Raw genomic sequence first — 18,298 nt, forward strand, 5'->3', positions numbered from 1 at the left:
TGAAGAAGCTGATGAGTCTTCATTCAGAGTTGTATGAAATCTCATCAGAATTTCATTAAAGGAGAGACTGTATCTAGGTCTTTTTGCTTTGAGAACTGAAGCTGATACTCACAAAAGCAATCAGGCCCCTAATTCCCCAAAAATGCAGTTAAATCGATTCACACTGGCATCATGTCCCCTTATCACTTATCATCTCAAAAGCCAAACAAACCAAGTGCTTAGGTGTGTGGATAAATCAAAGCAAAACCGAGCTGTCAAAAAGTAGAAATGGATAAGTCTATATACAGAGCAATAAAAGCTACTAAACTTTGTGCGTAAAAGATTTTTCTAGAATTTATTTCTGCCATGTCTGTTATTCAACTGGAATCAAGTAGGTCAATATTAAGCACCAAATACTTGTTTAACTTTCATTCCATCACATTCATAAAAGAGGAAAATGATTTAATTTAATAGGCTAGTAAAATCTCAATCACATTGACAGCGCTGTCTGCTGCCACATAAAATGATGACAGTAACCAGCTATATAAACTTGCAGCGGCAGCGATATTTTCTTCTCCATAGATTGTCTTTATCTGACAGTTTTTGGCCTGCGGTTTTGCAGTTCTGTGATAAACCATTTTGTAAAGGGCTAAACTCAAGAATGCATGTTTCAACGGATCTGTAGACAAGTTCTGATGTATAACCCCTTCCAAGAGACTCCCAAACAACCTGCACACGTAACTGGGTCCTTAGGCAACTCTAAAAAAGCATTCTCAAAGGGAATTCATCACAGAAAATACAGTGGGACAAGGAAAAACTTTGCATTATTTGTGGCAGGGAAATCAATCCTTGAGTTGGTTCTCTAAAAACAAAGCATATCTTTTCATGCTAGACTTTAACGAAGGTCTGAAGGTCCCAATGGCAACCACAGACTTGAAACCCAGAGCAGACCACATACGGTCAATGATGGAGAGGTTGCAGGTGTCTTCGGGCTCTGGCACACTTTCCAAATCTCAAGGGACGGCTGGATTTATCGAATGAAACAGAAATTAAAGGCTCATTCTTTATGCAATGCATTTTGCATGCAAACAATACAGGCCATGTTTACACCTGGTGTTAAGATGCGTTTTGGTCGATCGGATCACAAATACCCGAGGCAGACACATACCCGTTTTTATTCCGTTGCTTTTGTCCACTTTCAACCACTTCTGTCCTGATTTCTTTGAAGCTTTTGTTGCCGCTTTGATAGACCTGTGTTTAGAAATCAGGAATGGTGAGAGAACATTGTGCTTCTGTTTTTCATCTTCAAACAGAATTTGGGTCTTCAGCAGACAAAATTTAAATCCTGTCTAGCAAGGAATATTCTCATAATGCTTCCAATAATATTCACGCATTAGGTCAGTAGGCAGAGGAGATTAGGCGGTCTTCTGTGGCTGTTTGAATGCATTTGACCACATGTGTGTCTACACTATGAAAACAATTTGGTCAAATATGTTTTCGAGTACATCTGAAGCCTGTTGCATGAAGCTATCTGAACAAAGTCTGAGTTGCAGAGTAGGTTTAGAATTGATAAATCCAACCTGGTTTAGATCAAGTTCAACCTTTTCTCAAAGCTCAGTAAACTTTCTCTGTCAACTCAGGTTTAATCCAGAGTTACCGATCAACTCTGAAGCGCGTGCACCTGAAAGTGTGACACGTGCGGCAAACAGCCAATCACAGTGTCCGTTTGATTCACTTCTCTTCTGAAGATTGAGAGATTGTTTTGAAAAGTTAGAAAGTTTGAGGAGGCAGCTGAAAGAATATCTGACTATATCAATGCATGACTTGAATAAAGAAATATGCCTAATAATTATAGGTTCACAAAGAGCTCCAATGAATACACGCTGTTTAAAAGAATTATGAATGCATGTATTATATTTATATAACTATTTGGCTACTTGTCAATTAAAATAATATTTATATGAACATATATGAATTCAAAGTGATTATAATTCATATAATATAAATATTATAATAATTTGCACCAAAAGATGCACAATTTTATTTCAATTTTTTAAAAATTATTATTACAAACTACTCTAATTTGGAGCGAGACATACAGGGGGTGTTGCTTTATTGCATCTTTGTTTTTTTGCTGCTGATTGGTCCAGTTTGGGTTTGTGACCTCAAACCCAGAATAAAACCTGCTCCAGTCCAGAGCAGGTTAGCTGTGTAGTGTCAGTTACCATGGTGATAAACACTGATAAAAACCAATCCACCTTCTTGAGCCTGAAAAACCAGAGTTTGCTCAAACTAATCTCGAATTTACCTGGGTAACAACTGAAACTTTGTGCAACAGGCCACTGGAAGTGGTCGAAAGTGGATGAGCTAAAAACATTTTAGACCCTGTTTACACCTATATTTAGCATGGTCCACTTTTGATCTGATCAACCAAAACGGATCTCAACAGGGCCATAGTGAATAAAAGATCAACTAAGGATTTACTGTCTGTCAAATAATCCATTAATAAAAAATGCTAAACATTTCCTCCAGACATGGGCACAGTGTCTGTGGCATTTTCCCACAATGCTTTTCTAAACTACCATTTATGCTGGCTTGGATATGACCGTCTAAGGAGCTCTAAACCCTACGGTAAAAATTTGAGAGCCCATTTTGGGAGTATTTCGGGGGGAGTCTAGGACCATACAGCAGCAAGGGACTCGTGGTGAGCTGCAGTGGTTTTAATCATTAACATGAGCAAGAGTTCAAAAAACCTCTCGCTCTGAGCCTGTGTGAGTCAGAGAAGGAGAACCGATAAAACACAAAAGAGAATATCATTAAAGTGGATTATTCTGATTCTTAAGGCTCTCTTTGATTTCTGCTTTTATATTTTGATCAATGCAAAGGAATGTTTCATCACATACTTTCATTTTCAACACATATTTTACAATTTGTGTTTAGGAGCACAAGTTCACAGCAAATACAGAAGATGTGCAGTATGCGTCCCACACATTTATGAGAAGCAGCAGTCTTTGGGGAGGTTTGTGTTACAGTTCGTGTAAATCATTCTGAGGATATGCTTTAAAACTTGTGGGAAATCTGTCTTAGATGTTATAGGCCAGTCTGTAAATATTTTTGAATGGCCCCTTGTTCACCGTAGCCATTGTTAGTTAAACAATCATTTTCTTAAAAGAATATTCTGGGTTGAGTACAGGTTTAGCTCAATCAACAGCACTTGTGTCATATGATTTTGATTTCCACAATGTATATCCATTTGCACATCCGTGTGTGCATATATCTGTATTACAGTAAGGCACTTATAAAGGAACTGAATGAGGACAATCCATAAACAATGAAATGCTCTCTTATAGCCATTTAGTGTAAAAATAAATTTTAGTGTGAAAAATCTACAAAATATTGTCTAAACCTAAAATGACAAAAAAATTATTTAATAATACACACATTTTTGAGCCCGATCTCACGAAAATGCGTATAATCAGTACACGTGTGCACTGTCATGGATATGGTATGCAGTTTTTCGCATATAATACACACTTTATGGCATATTATACGCACAAACCACCTACCTCACTACCCCATCCTACCCAAGAGCGTCATATATACGCCATAAAGTGTGTATCATATGCATGCCAAAAACTGCGTAGCATTTCCAGTAAATCCTTAGTTGATCTTTTATTCAGATTACACACTCATATATTGATACGCATGTGATCGTGTTGTAATTTTTACAGAAAATTGTATTGTATTGTATTGGTTTGGCTTTATTCATCATCATGAATAATACTGTTGATTGAACAATTTATTGTGAACCTAGAATATTTTTTTATCAATATTTTGTCTTGTTTTCTAAAAGATGATTGCAAAATAGTATCATTTCTTTTAGCTTAACTGTATAAGATAACACTTTTTTTCAAATTAAGTTATCTTTCAAATGTTTTCTTGTTTTGAGTATAAACCTCCTTAAAGTGGTTAGATTTATTTTCACAACAATAAATTAATTAGATTAGCACAATAAAAGGAATAATCTCTGAAGTCTTACATATCTTATGCAATTTTGCCTTTCAGGTAAAAGGTTTAAATAGTGAAAAGCATGATGTTCAATAGATCGCACATGCATTGAGCAGGGCAGCTATTGGCACATATATGTCCCTGCAGACCAATAACTGGCTTCCTAGTGAGCCGTTCGACTCTGATGATTATGAATATAATTGACAGGCAAAGAACATGATTCTGTGGGCTGCAGCAGGAGACCAGAGAGGTTTGTGCCTTGATGATAAGAGCTACTCTTCATCTGATGGATCACGCTGCTAATGCCTCTTAGGCTGAGAACCAAATTACCGAAGCACAAATCACGGCTCTCGTTTGTGGCTTGAGAGGAGAGCAGAGGTCAAGAGAGGCAGAGAGCGATACTCTTATCCTGCTTTGATAGCAGTGAATCATGCCACGGTCTCCCTGACCTCCTGTCAATCACTCCGCATGTGAACAAAACATATTTGAAAGGTTAATTAAATTAGCATTTTACATTATACACAAAAATCCTGTTGAAAAGACCAACATCAACATGAATTTTGTTAACTAGCTTAAAGGGTTAGTTCACCCAAAAATGAAAATTATGTCATTAATGACTCACCACATCTTCAGAACACAGTTAAAGATATTTTATATTTAATAAATATAAATTATCTTAAACTGTGTTCCGTGTTGTGTTGGGGAAACACTAACATTTCGACTAAATATCCAAATAAAAATAATGACTAAATTAATGCTATATGATAAATTGAAATAAGCTGATAACATCACCGTTTTCTCCCAAGCGGCTGTACAGCTGAATCAAATTCTGTTGCATGTCATTTTAAAGCCACTATATAAATACAGTTGATTTGACTTCACTTAAAACTAGGTAAAGAAAAATTGATTTAAACAATAAGAGGGTCTCGAGGGTAACGTGGGTATGATGTCATTGATAGGCGATGCACAGACATGGCCCGTGTCCTGGTTAAATTGCACAAGTCAACAAAATATATAACATTGTTCTAGTCTTACTCTTACATATTGTGCCTTTTTATTAATTCTTTTAAAAATTATGTAAAAATATTATCCTTTTAAATATGTTTTTATATGAAGTTGTACAATATCATGATTTCGTCATCTCATACAAATGATTTTTTATATATATTTGTAATTAAAAAATATATTTCTCATTATTTTTGGACAAGCACAGAAACAAAAGAAACATCAATAGTCAAAAAACGAATAAAATAAGAATTTTTTTTTATCATCTCATCAAACAACTGAGTATTTAGTTACCAGTTAGATAATTTCATAAAGAAATGCCAGCAAATTCATTCAATTCACTGGTATGTTAACTATTTTTGTTAGTCATTAATTAGCATTTTAATTAACATTTAACTTAAGTTATGTAACATGTTACAAAAGTGCTTAACACTAAGATATTATTATTATTATTATTATTATTATTATTTTCTTTTACATTATTATAAATATACATTATTATTGGTAAATTCCTAATGGATATTCCTTAGTCAACCAACTTCTCCCAAAGACCATGTTGGTCAACTAGCTTCACCAGATGACTTTTTCTAGTGAACAGCATGGCAGTAACCAGCATTAATTCATATTTACAACCAAAACTGCCTAAAGACACAACTATTCCTTAAAATCTTAGTATGCACATACACTCTTATATTCTGGAACTTGGGTTTGTGGCCCTCCTTGTTTCCATCTCCCTAGTATTCCTCATTTGTAAGTTGTTCTGAATAGGAGCATCTGTTAAATGAATTAATGTAAATGGAATTGTAAACAGTGAGCCAAGCCATAACTGCAAAACACTGTCTCAGAAGAGAAGCTTGTCAGAAACACTAAATATCAGCTTCATTTGGATTTGAGTTTTTCCTTGGAACAACTGCCAAAAATGCTAAATGAGCCAGTTACTAATACATCAAGTGTGATGCATAATTCTAAGACATTTTTAATAATCCGGATGAAATATTTGCGTACTCCACATAAAACCCCAGAATGACCCAAATATGCTGCCCCATATAGGCGAATAAAATCAACCTCAGCATTCTTTTAATACCTACACACGAGCTTATATATAAAAAAATAACACCCACGTGCTGTGATAAAGTATTAAAATGGTAGGAGGTGTATCGGCTGCTATATTACGATAAAACTACATGTGCCAGCACCAAAATACATGCATGAAAATGCATTAAAAGTCTCATGCAATGTGAAGAGATTTCTGACACTTGTGTGCCTTCTGTCAAGAAAATATGGCTTGTGTAGCACACTTTTGAGATAAAGTGAAGATTAAAAGCATGTGTATTGTGTGGCATCTGTGCAGAATCGTATAAAATTTTGCATGATGGCAAAAAGTGAGAACCTGTGTGTGTGTGTGTGTGTGTGTGTGTGTGTGTATGCATGTATTCTAGTCCTCTGTGTGGGGATATCTGAGGGTAACAGCTGTGCTGAATTAATTGCTCTGCGTATAAATTGCTAGTAAGTTCAGCCTGTCCATGCCAACTGGAGATAGTGGTAATTGATTCACACTTTCATTAAGGACAGATTAGGCCATGTCAGCGGATGGGCACCAAGTGTCTGACCAAAACACGCACATACATAAACACTCAACGTGATGTTCCCAAAACACTCATGGTAAGCTGTCAGTTTTGGAGCTCACTACAAACAATGATAACAATAAAAATTGTCTGTCTTTTATGTATATATTTTTTAAATAATTAAACAGTGGCATATATATATATATAAATAATGTCATGACAATTTTCTAGTGACTGATCACATCTAAATTTTTCAGTTGGCCAAATTGAATTTCTGTGAATTGATGCAATTTAATTAACAGAAATTCAATTTGGCCAACTGAAAAATGTAGATCAGTGCGATTTAATCGCAGTGCATGCAATTTATTTAAATTCCTTAACGCATCAAAATAATTCAACGCTATTAATGCAAACAAAATCACAGAAGTATGTGAAACTGCATCATTAATGTAATTTTTGTCAAACAGTTATATGATCCTACAAGTTGGGAGTTTATCACCATCACACTGAGCATCTGTACGCACCTGTATCCCTGGTAGGAGGACATTTCCATTCTAACTCTTTAACCCAATTCTGCCTCTCTGTAATCAGGCCATTTTAAGCTGTAAAACTCTGGGAAAGTTTTCAGTGATCCAGTAATCGAAATCATTCAAACAGTCCAAAACAGCTCTAATGTAAAGAAGGCCAGGCTGATTACATCAGACATATCAAAGAGAATCCTGAATTACATTGTATTTTTGGTGAATTATTCATTCCAGTGTGTGCTTTGCTTTAAAACACAAGCTCTCTTTTATTCTGCGATTTTTATTTTATTTTTAATATTTTTATTTTTATTAATTGTTGCATGAGAGTGTTATATTGATGCACAAAGAACAAACCGTGTATGTGCATGCTCTAGATCACTGATTACACTTTGCGTTTATGTACAGACTAACAGTACATTTGCGTTGTTTCCACACACACTCAGGAAGGATAATGTTTGATTTGTCATGTGTATGTTGTTGTGATTAGTAATCGTAGGTTTATGCAGTCAAAGCGGTTGATTTAGGAGTTTTGGGCATCTCCGTCTCTGTGTGGTCCTGTTCTGTATTGCAGCTTGACTCGCCTAAAATGAAAACAATCCTGTGGTTGTTACTCTGTACACATACTATACACTGTGAATTCTGTAAAGTTTTTTTTTTTTTTTTTTTTTTGCTTAGTGCTCAGGTGTGTATAAATGTATTATAATTATATGGACTCCTTATATTTGGTCATTTGGTGTCCTTTTGGAGTCTCCAATGGTCTTTGAAGCTTGCAGAAAATACAGTTTTCTGATTGTTTACATTGCTGGATATAGCAAATGATGACAAAATAAATGTGTTTAATGAGATCAATGCTGTATGCTTGAGATTAAAAATCTAATCAATTGATAGCTCTAATAATGTATATATCACACACAGTATGGAGATGCATTTTAGCTAAAATTTTCATGTACAATAAGAGAACTAAGATTACGTCCTTATAGAAATAAACCCAATGAAAATAAATACAATTAATCAATCACTGCTCTAACTTTAGTACTAAAGTTGGTGCTTAGTATGATCAGCATTTAGAAGGAAACCAATTTTCCTTTATCTTTTGCCATTAAAAATGCATTTCAGACCTTAAAGTATAACTTTGCCTATTTTTTTCTCCGCTTTGTATTGTTACAATGTCGGTATGTAAATGAACAATTTGTACTCGTTCTTTGTAATACCTGGACCAAGAAATTCATTATTTTATTTGTTAGCAAAAGCTTTTGAGAGCTCCAGGGCTTTTGTGAAAACTACAGATTATACTTCCACATTTTTGTATTCCCGCCCACGGATAGTCGGATCGACAGAGGGTTATTAACAGAACAGGGTACTCAGTGTGTTTTGACTACAGGAACCAGGATCTAAAGAGTTCCTGGGACAAATTGTTCTAGGTAATTTTGGTGGAAACAGGGCTTAAGGTTATCGCTGAAAATTGTATCATACTATTTCTACAGCATTATGATAGATAAATGACACACTACGGCAGCTGATTTCACTTTGGTGGGTTGGGTGGAACTGCCAGAACGATTCATTTAGATACCCCCTCTAAATCATTGTGAAATGTTTCACAGTTTGAAATGTTGACTACAAACACTGGTTTTTCAGATTTTTCATCATGGCTTTTAGCCACTACAACGCTCTGGATCTTTCACTAAAAATCAAAAGTGACTCCCAGAAAACATTAACTCTTTGAATTCTTGCACCTGGGAGCAAAACAAGTTGACACCATTATAACTAAAAGTTTGCTAAGGAGTATATACTTATTTCCTACTAAAGTAGGGCAGTATTTGACTCTGGTAAGCGTTTCCATAGCAGGAGTGGCTTTAGACACCATCATGTCCAGTTCATTATGGGTGATGGAAGTTTTTTATTTTATAGGCAGCCAAGTTTAATTGAAAGCCCATTTTGCTATGTTTATGTTTTTAAACTACTTTATTATGGATTTATAGCAGCTTGGCTATAAAAAAACCAGATTCTTCTGAACTTTCTGATGTCAGCAAGATAAGACATATTTACATATGACCACACACATTTACATGCCAGTGATGCCGAAGGGTTTGGAAACTTGGCTTGCCAGTCACAGTGAAGCAATAAGGGCTAGACTTTTAAAATATTCCAAACGCGGTTACTGTTGTTTTCGTTCACCTCCTACTCAAGCATATGCTTTCCTCTGATACTGGAATAAAACCACTTTGTTCTGTCATTTAGCTTGGCAGCAGCAAATCCTGTTGGACAGTTCTCTCCAACTGCACAATTTTGTTCAGGACATATCATTTGCTCTGTTACGTAATGCAATCACTTAAGTGAAGTGTCTCTTTTAAAATCCCTGTGGACTTGGCTGAGGTGACGGAATGCAACATATTGTAGTAGCTGTCGGCGTGGGTGCTCCAGACAGGGTTTTGGCAGCATGAAACTTGTCCGTGAGCTGTAGTGTGAACTTGTAGTTTGTACTCTGGGATGGAAGAGAAGGGCAGAGCTTGACAGAACCATCTGGCAGTAGGGGCTTGGAGGGTCAAACTCATTATCTTCATCTATTTGGAGCGTAACCACTGGCACAAAGTAGATCAGTGAGCCGCAGAGGTCATACCAAGCCTTGTTGGCGCCGGTGGCACAACAGTCTCAAAATATCATTGGACTATGAGCACACACAGAGACACAAGCAGATACACCTGTGTCCTCTTGTAAATGATGAAATAAAGAGACAGATGCATTTCTGCATCAACAGAGCATCTTCAAAGCTGTCATTGTAGATTCATTTTTTGGGAATCAGTTCAAACTGAACTAATCAAAGAATCATTTATTACTGTCATCATGCAAAAAAGTTTTTATATATATATATATATATATATACATTATGATGTGTTACAAAAATACACTACCATTGGAAAGTTTGAGGTCAGTAAGATTTGTTATTCATAAAAGAATGCATTAAACTGAAGACATTTACATTGTTAAAAAGATCTCTATGTCAATACTGATTCTGATGGTGTGTCAAACCGGCAAACTGCTGAAATCACGTGACGTTGGCGATCCGAATCATGAATCGATACGCTGATTCATAACGGTTCAAAACTTTGTTTTGAAATTGGCCCATTACTATATAAGTCGTTATTTAGTTTTTTTGCCCACAAAAACTATTCTCGTCGCTTCATACAATTATTGTAGAGCCACTGTAGTGAGATGGGCTTTGTAACGACGTCTTTAGTGTCTGTTATGGGTCTTGAGAGAGGAAATGACATTGGTGTCAATGAAGGCCTTTCAGAGCCATCGGATTTCAAAAAAAATATCTTCATTTGTGTTCTGAAGATGAACGGAGGTCTTACGGGTTTCAACAGCATTAGGGTAAGTCATTAATGAAAGAATTTTCATTTTTGGGTGAACTAACCCTTTAAGTAGGACAACCATTTCAATATTACTTGAGCACCAAATCAACATATCAGAATTATTTCTGAAGGATCGTGTGATACTGCAGACTTAAGTAATGCTGAAAATTCAGCTTTTTTATATCACAGGAATAAATTACATTTTAAAATATATATTAATAATATTCACAATCACAATATTAATATTTTACTGTAATTTTGATCAAATATATGCAGGCTTGATGATGCTCAGATGGAGAGAGCTCTTTAAAAACATCATAGACCCCCAACTTTTGAATGATGCATATAACTGTATAGTTATGTAAATAAATACTATAAAGGCCATTTCAGTGCAAATACATAAATATACAGAATATCACCAGGTATGTCTTGGCTATATTGTTCACTGTCCAGCCCGTAGATAAAATTAAATACATACACAAATGCAACAATTGTGTATGCCAGAATGTTTGAAGCAGTTCTTGACAACAGACCAGCACCAATGCACAAGTCTAATTAGTAAATCTCAAAGAGCAACGGTGGAAGAACACAATAAAAACATTCAATCATTCAGTCAAAAACAATACTTCCCTACCCTAAAGACTTACAAAGGCACAAGTTGCACTGTCATACCATCAAGATCAAACACTTCAATTCCAATGAATCAGATAATAAACCAAGCATTCAAAAGCACACACAGCTGAGCAGCTTCTGATGAAAACTGACTTCACAAGACACCTCGCACATTAATCACCTACTGTATATATATAATTATCTTCATGAGAGTGAATTCAAACTATGTGCGCTATGAGGCAGTGTAACGTCAAGTAAGCTACTACGCATGATTTGCATTCCTCCTGTTTTGCCGATGGCAACCAAGTACCTAAATATGATCCATAAGTTCCTGCTGGGTCTGTTGTTAGACTTTGAATAAGGAGTGTAAAGATCAGTCTCACAGTGTTGATTTAGCGGGGTGTGGGGAAGATGCAGGGATTATTACTAGCCACTATAGACGTACAAACGGGCTGATTCAGGAACAGTTTTAATGGTTTTGTGAGTAAACCAATGAGAGAGGATTGTAAAGATTTTAAAATGTCACAACGGACTGAAACTAGAGATTACAAAAAGCTTGGGAAATGGCCATAAAATGTTTCAACATTTAAAAAAGAAAAACAGAAAATGAAATGCTTTTCTTTTATTTTCAATGTTTATCTGACCGTTTTTACATCTCACTGATCACTTTCACATATTCAAAGCAGATTATTGTGAGATTGTTTCTGATTAAGGGATGCACATATGTCCCCACACAAACAGAGAGCATGATGCCACTTTATGATCGCGATCTCATATGATCTCACAAACAACATATGTGTCACTAACATAATTACAGCTGATTGCTGGGTAAGAGATACACGTCACACATGGTCAGTCATAGCATTACTCAAGATTACATGAAATTAAAGACAACTACATGCTTTGTTTGCATGTGCTTGACTCATCAAATAGTCCAAAAGTTTGTCATCTAAAGTACTAAAGGTTAAATTTAGGGATGGGCATTTTCCCAAAATATTGTATTCGAATATTTGGGCTCATAAAAATCGAATATTCGAATATTCGTTTATTTAAATTAGGTATTTTGAGAAAATGAGAGATGTTTCTTTCTTTTTTTCTCTAAACATGTCGTCACCATTTCTGAACAAGCTTATGATTAGGCAATGTACACAACACGCTTACGTTATATCTTAAGGTTTTTAAAACATTAAACAGTGTGTAAAAAAATGCCTAAAGAACAAAAGCATTATAAGCTCAAGGAGCACGAGCGCAGAGCGCGTCAGTTAGCGTGACGTATACACACACACACACACACACACACACACACACACACAAACGTCAATAGGCTATAGCCTACCGACCTGAGTGTGCGTGTGTTTGATATGGCTGATGTGTTTACTTTGTATTGTTTCACATTTTCATGTAGGGATAAACTATAATATTATTGGATTATGATATTATTCTCGGGTGAGAAAATGCGCCACTGACAGGCGTTGCGGAGACAAAGATATCGGTTAAGTGAAGAACCTTGTATTTTCTGTTCATAAACCCTCAAAGAACTTTAAAGGAAGCATTTGTCTCGAGATCATTTTGCTATCATAAGATATCTCACTCGCACTCGGGGTAACTTAGCTACAGATGAGCTTACCTGCACTCCTGAGCAGTGATCGCTCATTCCACTGCTGTTTGGATTTCATGTGATTCTCGTTTGTGGTGGTGATATCATTATAACTCAGTTTCAGTAATTGATTTCATCAAAAGTAACTCCATTTTGTGCATTTTCATCATAGTGCAAACAGCATTTTCAATTTTCATCGAAGTAACGTTAATTCCAAACATTGCGAGGCAGACGACGACATTGTGAGCAAATGCACTTAAATTATTAACCTGCTCCACAACGCCACCCAGTGGATTGAGATATAACTGCGAGATTTAGAGGGATTTCTCATGGATGCACTGTGTAGCCAGTTGCTTGTGACTTTTTATTTTATGTCATCCTACTTTTATTATTTTATTTTACCTTAACTTATTTGTGTTGAAATAAATATTTTTGTAAATGTTTTAACTTCATCACAACTTAATGTTACCCTTTCATTGTTATTTATGTTTAATTTTCAATGGTTCCAGTCGGGAGTTCCTACCAATTGTTGTAGGTGGGGCCTTAATTAGTGGCGCACCTTAGGATGCGTTATCCGCTTCCCCTTTAAGCGTTCGCGCTCAGTCTGACTGAATGCAGCGGGGGAAGTGCGGAGTGAGACAGTAGGCCTTCCAGTGTGTGTGTTTTCTAATTTTGCTCCAACCTAGTTTTTCTTTAAAGTAAATAAATGCACGTCCTTCATCTCATCCATGTTTGGCTGTCCTTCTGTCCTGAGGGTACCACTTGATATCTGCTACAACTGCATTTACTGCCAGCCAATTAACAAATTAAAATTCGAATAGTATTTTTAGTTTTCGAATGTTAATTACAGATCGAATATTCGACTATTCGAATATTCGTGCACACCCCTAGTTAAATTAGCAGTATGGGATATAGGTCTGTGTCTCCTAGGCTTTTTTTTTTTTTACTTATGTGCCCCATCAGCAAGTCCATAAATGACACAAAACCTACAAATATTTTAAATATCTATTATAGCCTACTACATTTCTCCAAAAAGAAACTTAATGAAGTGTTCGTTCAGTGTGAATAAGCCTTTTAACATCTGGCAGCCATAATATTTTTATTTTAAGTCGCAGTGTGTATCATATATAGCTTTAAAAAAGCAAAAACTTTCCAAAGAATCTCCTGATTTGGAATCAGTGTTTTAGGTCCTTCAATTTCCTACATGTGCCCCAGCACCTGCTGACACACGCGACAAGCCACTGTGCATCTGAACACATACGAATTGACATGCCTTGTCAGCTGGTATTCAGTGGCACGTTATAGCTGTGGTTTCCATCTTGAGCTCTAGTACACACGCAAACACTCACCTGGTCTGCCCTCCTCTCTTTCAGATCTCATGACCCCCGCGGTGCCGGCTCCGGCAGGCTCCACTTTCAGTGCCGGTGTTTCTTCTCATAGCAAGAAAACTCAACTAAACCTCCCGCACACACACAGGTACACGGTTAACTCCTACCGAAGCCTGCGTGCTCCTCCCTGACAGGTTACTAGGGAGGGGTTCCTGAGTGAGCTATAAACAAGTTTGAGCCGCCTTCCTCTGTGAGCCCGTATACCTGTTCTGGGAGTTTCTGTAGGGCGTTTTCTGAAGTTCCCCACCCCCTCTGCACTTTTCCTACACACAACACACAAACACACACACTCCTATCAGCATAAAAGGTACAAGGAGTTCAAAAGGGAAATGACACTGCTTTTCCCAGCCTTGTATGAACAGACGCATTCATAGGAAAGGGGGAGGAGACAAATAGCTTTTCTGATCAGGTGAGAGGGCAGGTGAGTCTCTCTTCAGCGGCCTAGCAGCTCCATCTAATGGAGGAAACAAGACACAGATAAACTGCTCTTTGTTCTTTAATGTAACAGGAACAGTTCGAGCAAAAATGTTAAGCTCAAATCCCTATGAATCCAAATCCATACTAGCTCAGATCCATATTAATTTTACATTTACATGGAACATAAAAAGAGAAGATTAGAAGTGTTCATGCTGCTTTGGTTCCTTCCTTACATAAAGCTTTTTGGTAAGTTTTGGAGCGATTCACTTTACAATTAATTAAATACTGTACAAATAATTAAATACTTTTCTGATTTTCTTTTTTCTTTTTAGTAATTCATAGAGCTATTCACTTTTATTTTACAGGAAAGAGCATTCAGAGCATTCTGCTTAAGTTCACCTTTCATGGAAAAAAAAGAGATATGAATGTGGGATAAGATTTGAAATTTATTTGGAACAACATGAGTGTGACTAATGGATGGCAGAATTATCCTTTTTGGTAACCTTGGGTCATCTTAAAGACTTATTATGTTTTTTCTTGGATTAGAAGTATATCATTCTGCCCATGGATCGCAGAACGTATAAGGGGGTTACTGGATGAGAAGCACCACCTCTTTAAAATAAGAAAACATTTCAGAATCCTTTATTATAATGCATTATAATTAGTCCAAATCTTTGCTAACATACGTAAAAAATAACATACGTATTCTTCTAATATTGTACATTTTAATATTAGAAACAGTGCTAACAGTACAAGTTTGATGCCAGATTTATTATTTCTTTTAAGCTTAGTTTATGACTCCGGGATTTTTCGTTGTAGTTTTTTTTTTTTTTTTTTAGAGAGATCACAGTACTCCCACGATTCTGAAAACATTAGAAAACCAAAACAAATATGTAATTTACATTTGAAATTAATAAATTAAGTCTTGTTTAGTTCAGAGATTTTGAACGAATCTCTTGAATGATTCGGTGATACATTAAAATGAACAGTCACTGGACGCCACCTACTGGTGTAACAGTGCTATAGATACAATCTTTATTTAAAGGGTTAGTTCACCCAAAAATGAAATTGATGTCATTAATGACTCACCCTAATGTCGTTCCACACCCGTAAGACCTCTGTTCATCATCGGAATATTTAAGATATTTTATATTTTAGTCCCAGAGCATGACTGCATATGCTCTGGGACTAAAATATAAAATATCTTAAACATTCCGATGATGAACAGAGGTCTTACGGGTGTGGAACGACATTAGGGTGAGTCATTAATTACATCATTTTCATTTTTGGGTGAACTAACCCTTTAAAGCATGCCATTTCATTTCTGCCTCAACATCCTTGTTTATATCCGGAGGTTGCACTTTATTTTACAATACATGCACTTAAAAAAGTACTAGGTAATATAAGGTACTTGCATGCGTTAAGCTTAGGTTTATGGATAAGTTCAGGGTTAGCACTTAGTTATTACACAGTTATTGTAATTACTATAATAAGTAGTCGTATATGGGGAACATAACTGTAAAATAAAGTGCTATCTATCAAGACTATAAACTTTTTCCCCCTTGTTTGCGTCATGTTTGCAACACAGAAATGGCAATAGTGTGTAGCTGAAAACACTTTGTGAAGCTGATGCCCCCTCACGCCCACGCCAAACTCCATGATTCTGCCCACTATCTTTTTTTTTTCTCCATCCAAATCCCATAATTCCTTGCAGCGGACTCCATGCAGGGATCTGTGGGACATATTGTCAGATAAAGAGCTGGATGAGTGTCCCCTTTCTCATAGAGCTAATGGAGTCACCGGCAGATAGGGGCCCACAGTCTGTCACACTGCACAGGCTTCAACCTACAACTGAGTGGCAGTCTCAAACACAGCCGGGCAAGACGACTCAAGGGCTCTTAGGGTCTTAACATTGACCCGTCTTTGCTTTTATCACTCTCTCTCAAAGACCAGGATGCTGGTGCTGAGTTCAGAGTGCCTGCTAGAGAAAAAATTACCAGTTCGTACACAAACAACCCAATGAGGTACACTGAAGCATATGCTGTTTGTGTAATGAATGAGTGAGTGTCTTAATATAACACAGGATGTGCGCAAGTGTGTTGCGTGTTGATTTAATGTACGCGTGTCCATCAGGGAAAGCTCAACCGCGGAGTTGCCGTGTTGCACATAAGTGAGCTTGTATGGGCACACGAGGCTGAAAGTAATGAATTTAGTACATTAAAGGAGCTCTAATACGGCTGCCTGCTTCCTTTTATTTCTCAACTGCATAGATACAGTTGCCTGGCAGACCGAGCGTTATCTTTCAAAACAATTTAAGGCTCGGCTGGGAGTAATGAAGTACTGACAGCAAGCACAACATCAATAATGCTTTTCACACAGGGTGAAACGAACATCACAAAGGAAAAGAAAAAAAATCAGAAGAGAAAGAATAAGATGGAATGAAATAGCTCTTACCAAAAACATGTGACAGTACCATGGTATAGTAATGGCATTAGAAAATACCATGATCCTTTGATACATACCGTGGCATTGTTGGTATATGGGCAGATTTAATGCCGATATAAATATAATACTGTGACAATTAAACAGCTGGGCAGTAGGCAGTGTTATTAGCTAGTGATATATTCATTAATATACTATATAACTATAACTACAAACAACATGGTATTACTATGGTACATGAACTGAATAGAGCAAATCAAAATAGAAAAGAACAGAGCAGAACAAAACAAAACAGAATAAAAGAAACAAACATAAAAGAATAAAATAGAACTATAGACTGCACAATACAAATTACTATTAGTAGTATAAAACGCATGCTAACACATGCTGCGACTGCTGTCACACATTAGCATTCAGTGTTCGACATCAGCCTGAAGTCGAAAATTATTTCTGGTACTGGTTAAAATGAAGACTCTCTATCATCCTAAGAGGGTAGTTTGGCTTCTTTGTGATGTTGGCTTTGATAAAGACATAAAGATTATGATTTAGGAGGACAGCACTCTGGAGGAAAGGCAATAGAGAGTAACAGGCGTCATTATGTGCAGAAAATGGGATGCCTAGAATAAGACTTAGAGATTCTGTTCAATTTCCAGTTTGATCAATACACTTCATAATGACGCCTCCCGACAGCGGGTGACATTACACGAATCAGACAAAGCTTTTTTGTTTTCTCACAAGATGACTCTCTCGCAATTTGTAGAAGTGCGCTTCTTTCGTCGCGTACACTTTGCTCCTCACCAACACATGAGTGGGGAGAAAAGGCTGAAAATCCACAGGACAATGGTTTTGCTTTATTTGCCTTTCAGCATTGTGATGAATTACCCAAGCTCCGCATGTTCACAGCCTGTGGAAAATCACTGCTAGGCATCGCAATATTGTGCTTATGCATATTGGACATCTTACCTTTGTCAAGTGAAGAATCTGGAGTTCCGAAGTCCATCAAGCTCGACCTGCCTGTCTGGAAAGTGAGATCAGAAACCACTGTCTTTTGCCGGTGGTGGAGAGAAGGCTCTGCAAGACAGAAAGACAAAGGATTTGAGCTTGTTCAGGTTGAAGCTAACAGAGAGGTTTGACATTTTCGCCTTCGTAAGTGGCCGCGGGCGGCAAAGTGCAGGCCTCCTACGAGAAAGGCGTGCGGAGTGTGTCGGAGGGACTCTGGCTCGTGAGTCACCGAGCATCTCGCAGCTATTACTGCTCATCTGTAATTAACTCTGAAACAGTGACACGCACCACGCGAAAGCGTCACATCCACTGAATGGCTTTTAAAGACAAATAATCACCCTCCGTCCGCGGCCCACGCTGTAGCCGTAATCAATGTGCATTGAAAGTGACAGGTAGCAATTTCATG

The 18,298-nt window shown here is 36.9% G+C and overlaps 1 protein-coding gene across 7 annotated transcripts in view; it reads right to left on the bottom strand.

The window, feature by feature from the left end:
* Positions 1-18,298, bottom strand: part of kaznb (kazrin, periplakin interacting protein b) — a 195,748-nt gene that overhangs the window by 22,522 nt on the left and 154,928 nt on the right. For 6 of the 7 annotated variants that reach the window (XR_010900848.1, XM_067432273.1, XM_067432272.1 and 3 more), the window contains one exon: positions 17,854-17,961. Coding sequence is in view for 6 of the 7 variants with exons in the window: in XM_067432273.1 (XP_067288374.1) it covers positions 17,854-17,961 (108 nt within the window). In the remaining variant the exon portion in view is untranslated. Of the gene's footprint in view, positions 1-13,992; positions 14,291-17,853; positions 17,962-18,298 lie in introns of those variants that run through there. The other variant, XM_067432275.1, reaches the window with a different exon arrangement.

This window comes from Pseudorasbora parva, chromosome 22, assembly GCF_024679245.1.
Source record: "Pseudorasbora parva isolate DD20220531a chromosome 22, ASM2467924v1, whole genome shotgun sequence".
Lineage (NCBI taxonomy): Eukaryota > Metazoa > Chordata > Actinopteri > Cypriniformes > Gobionidae > Pseudorasbora > Pseudorasbora parva.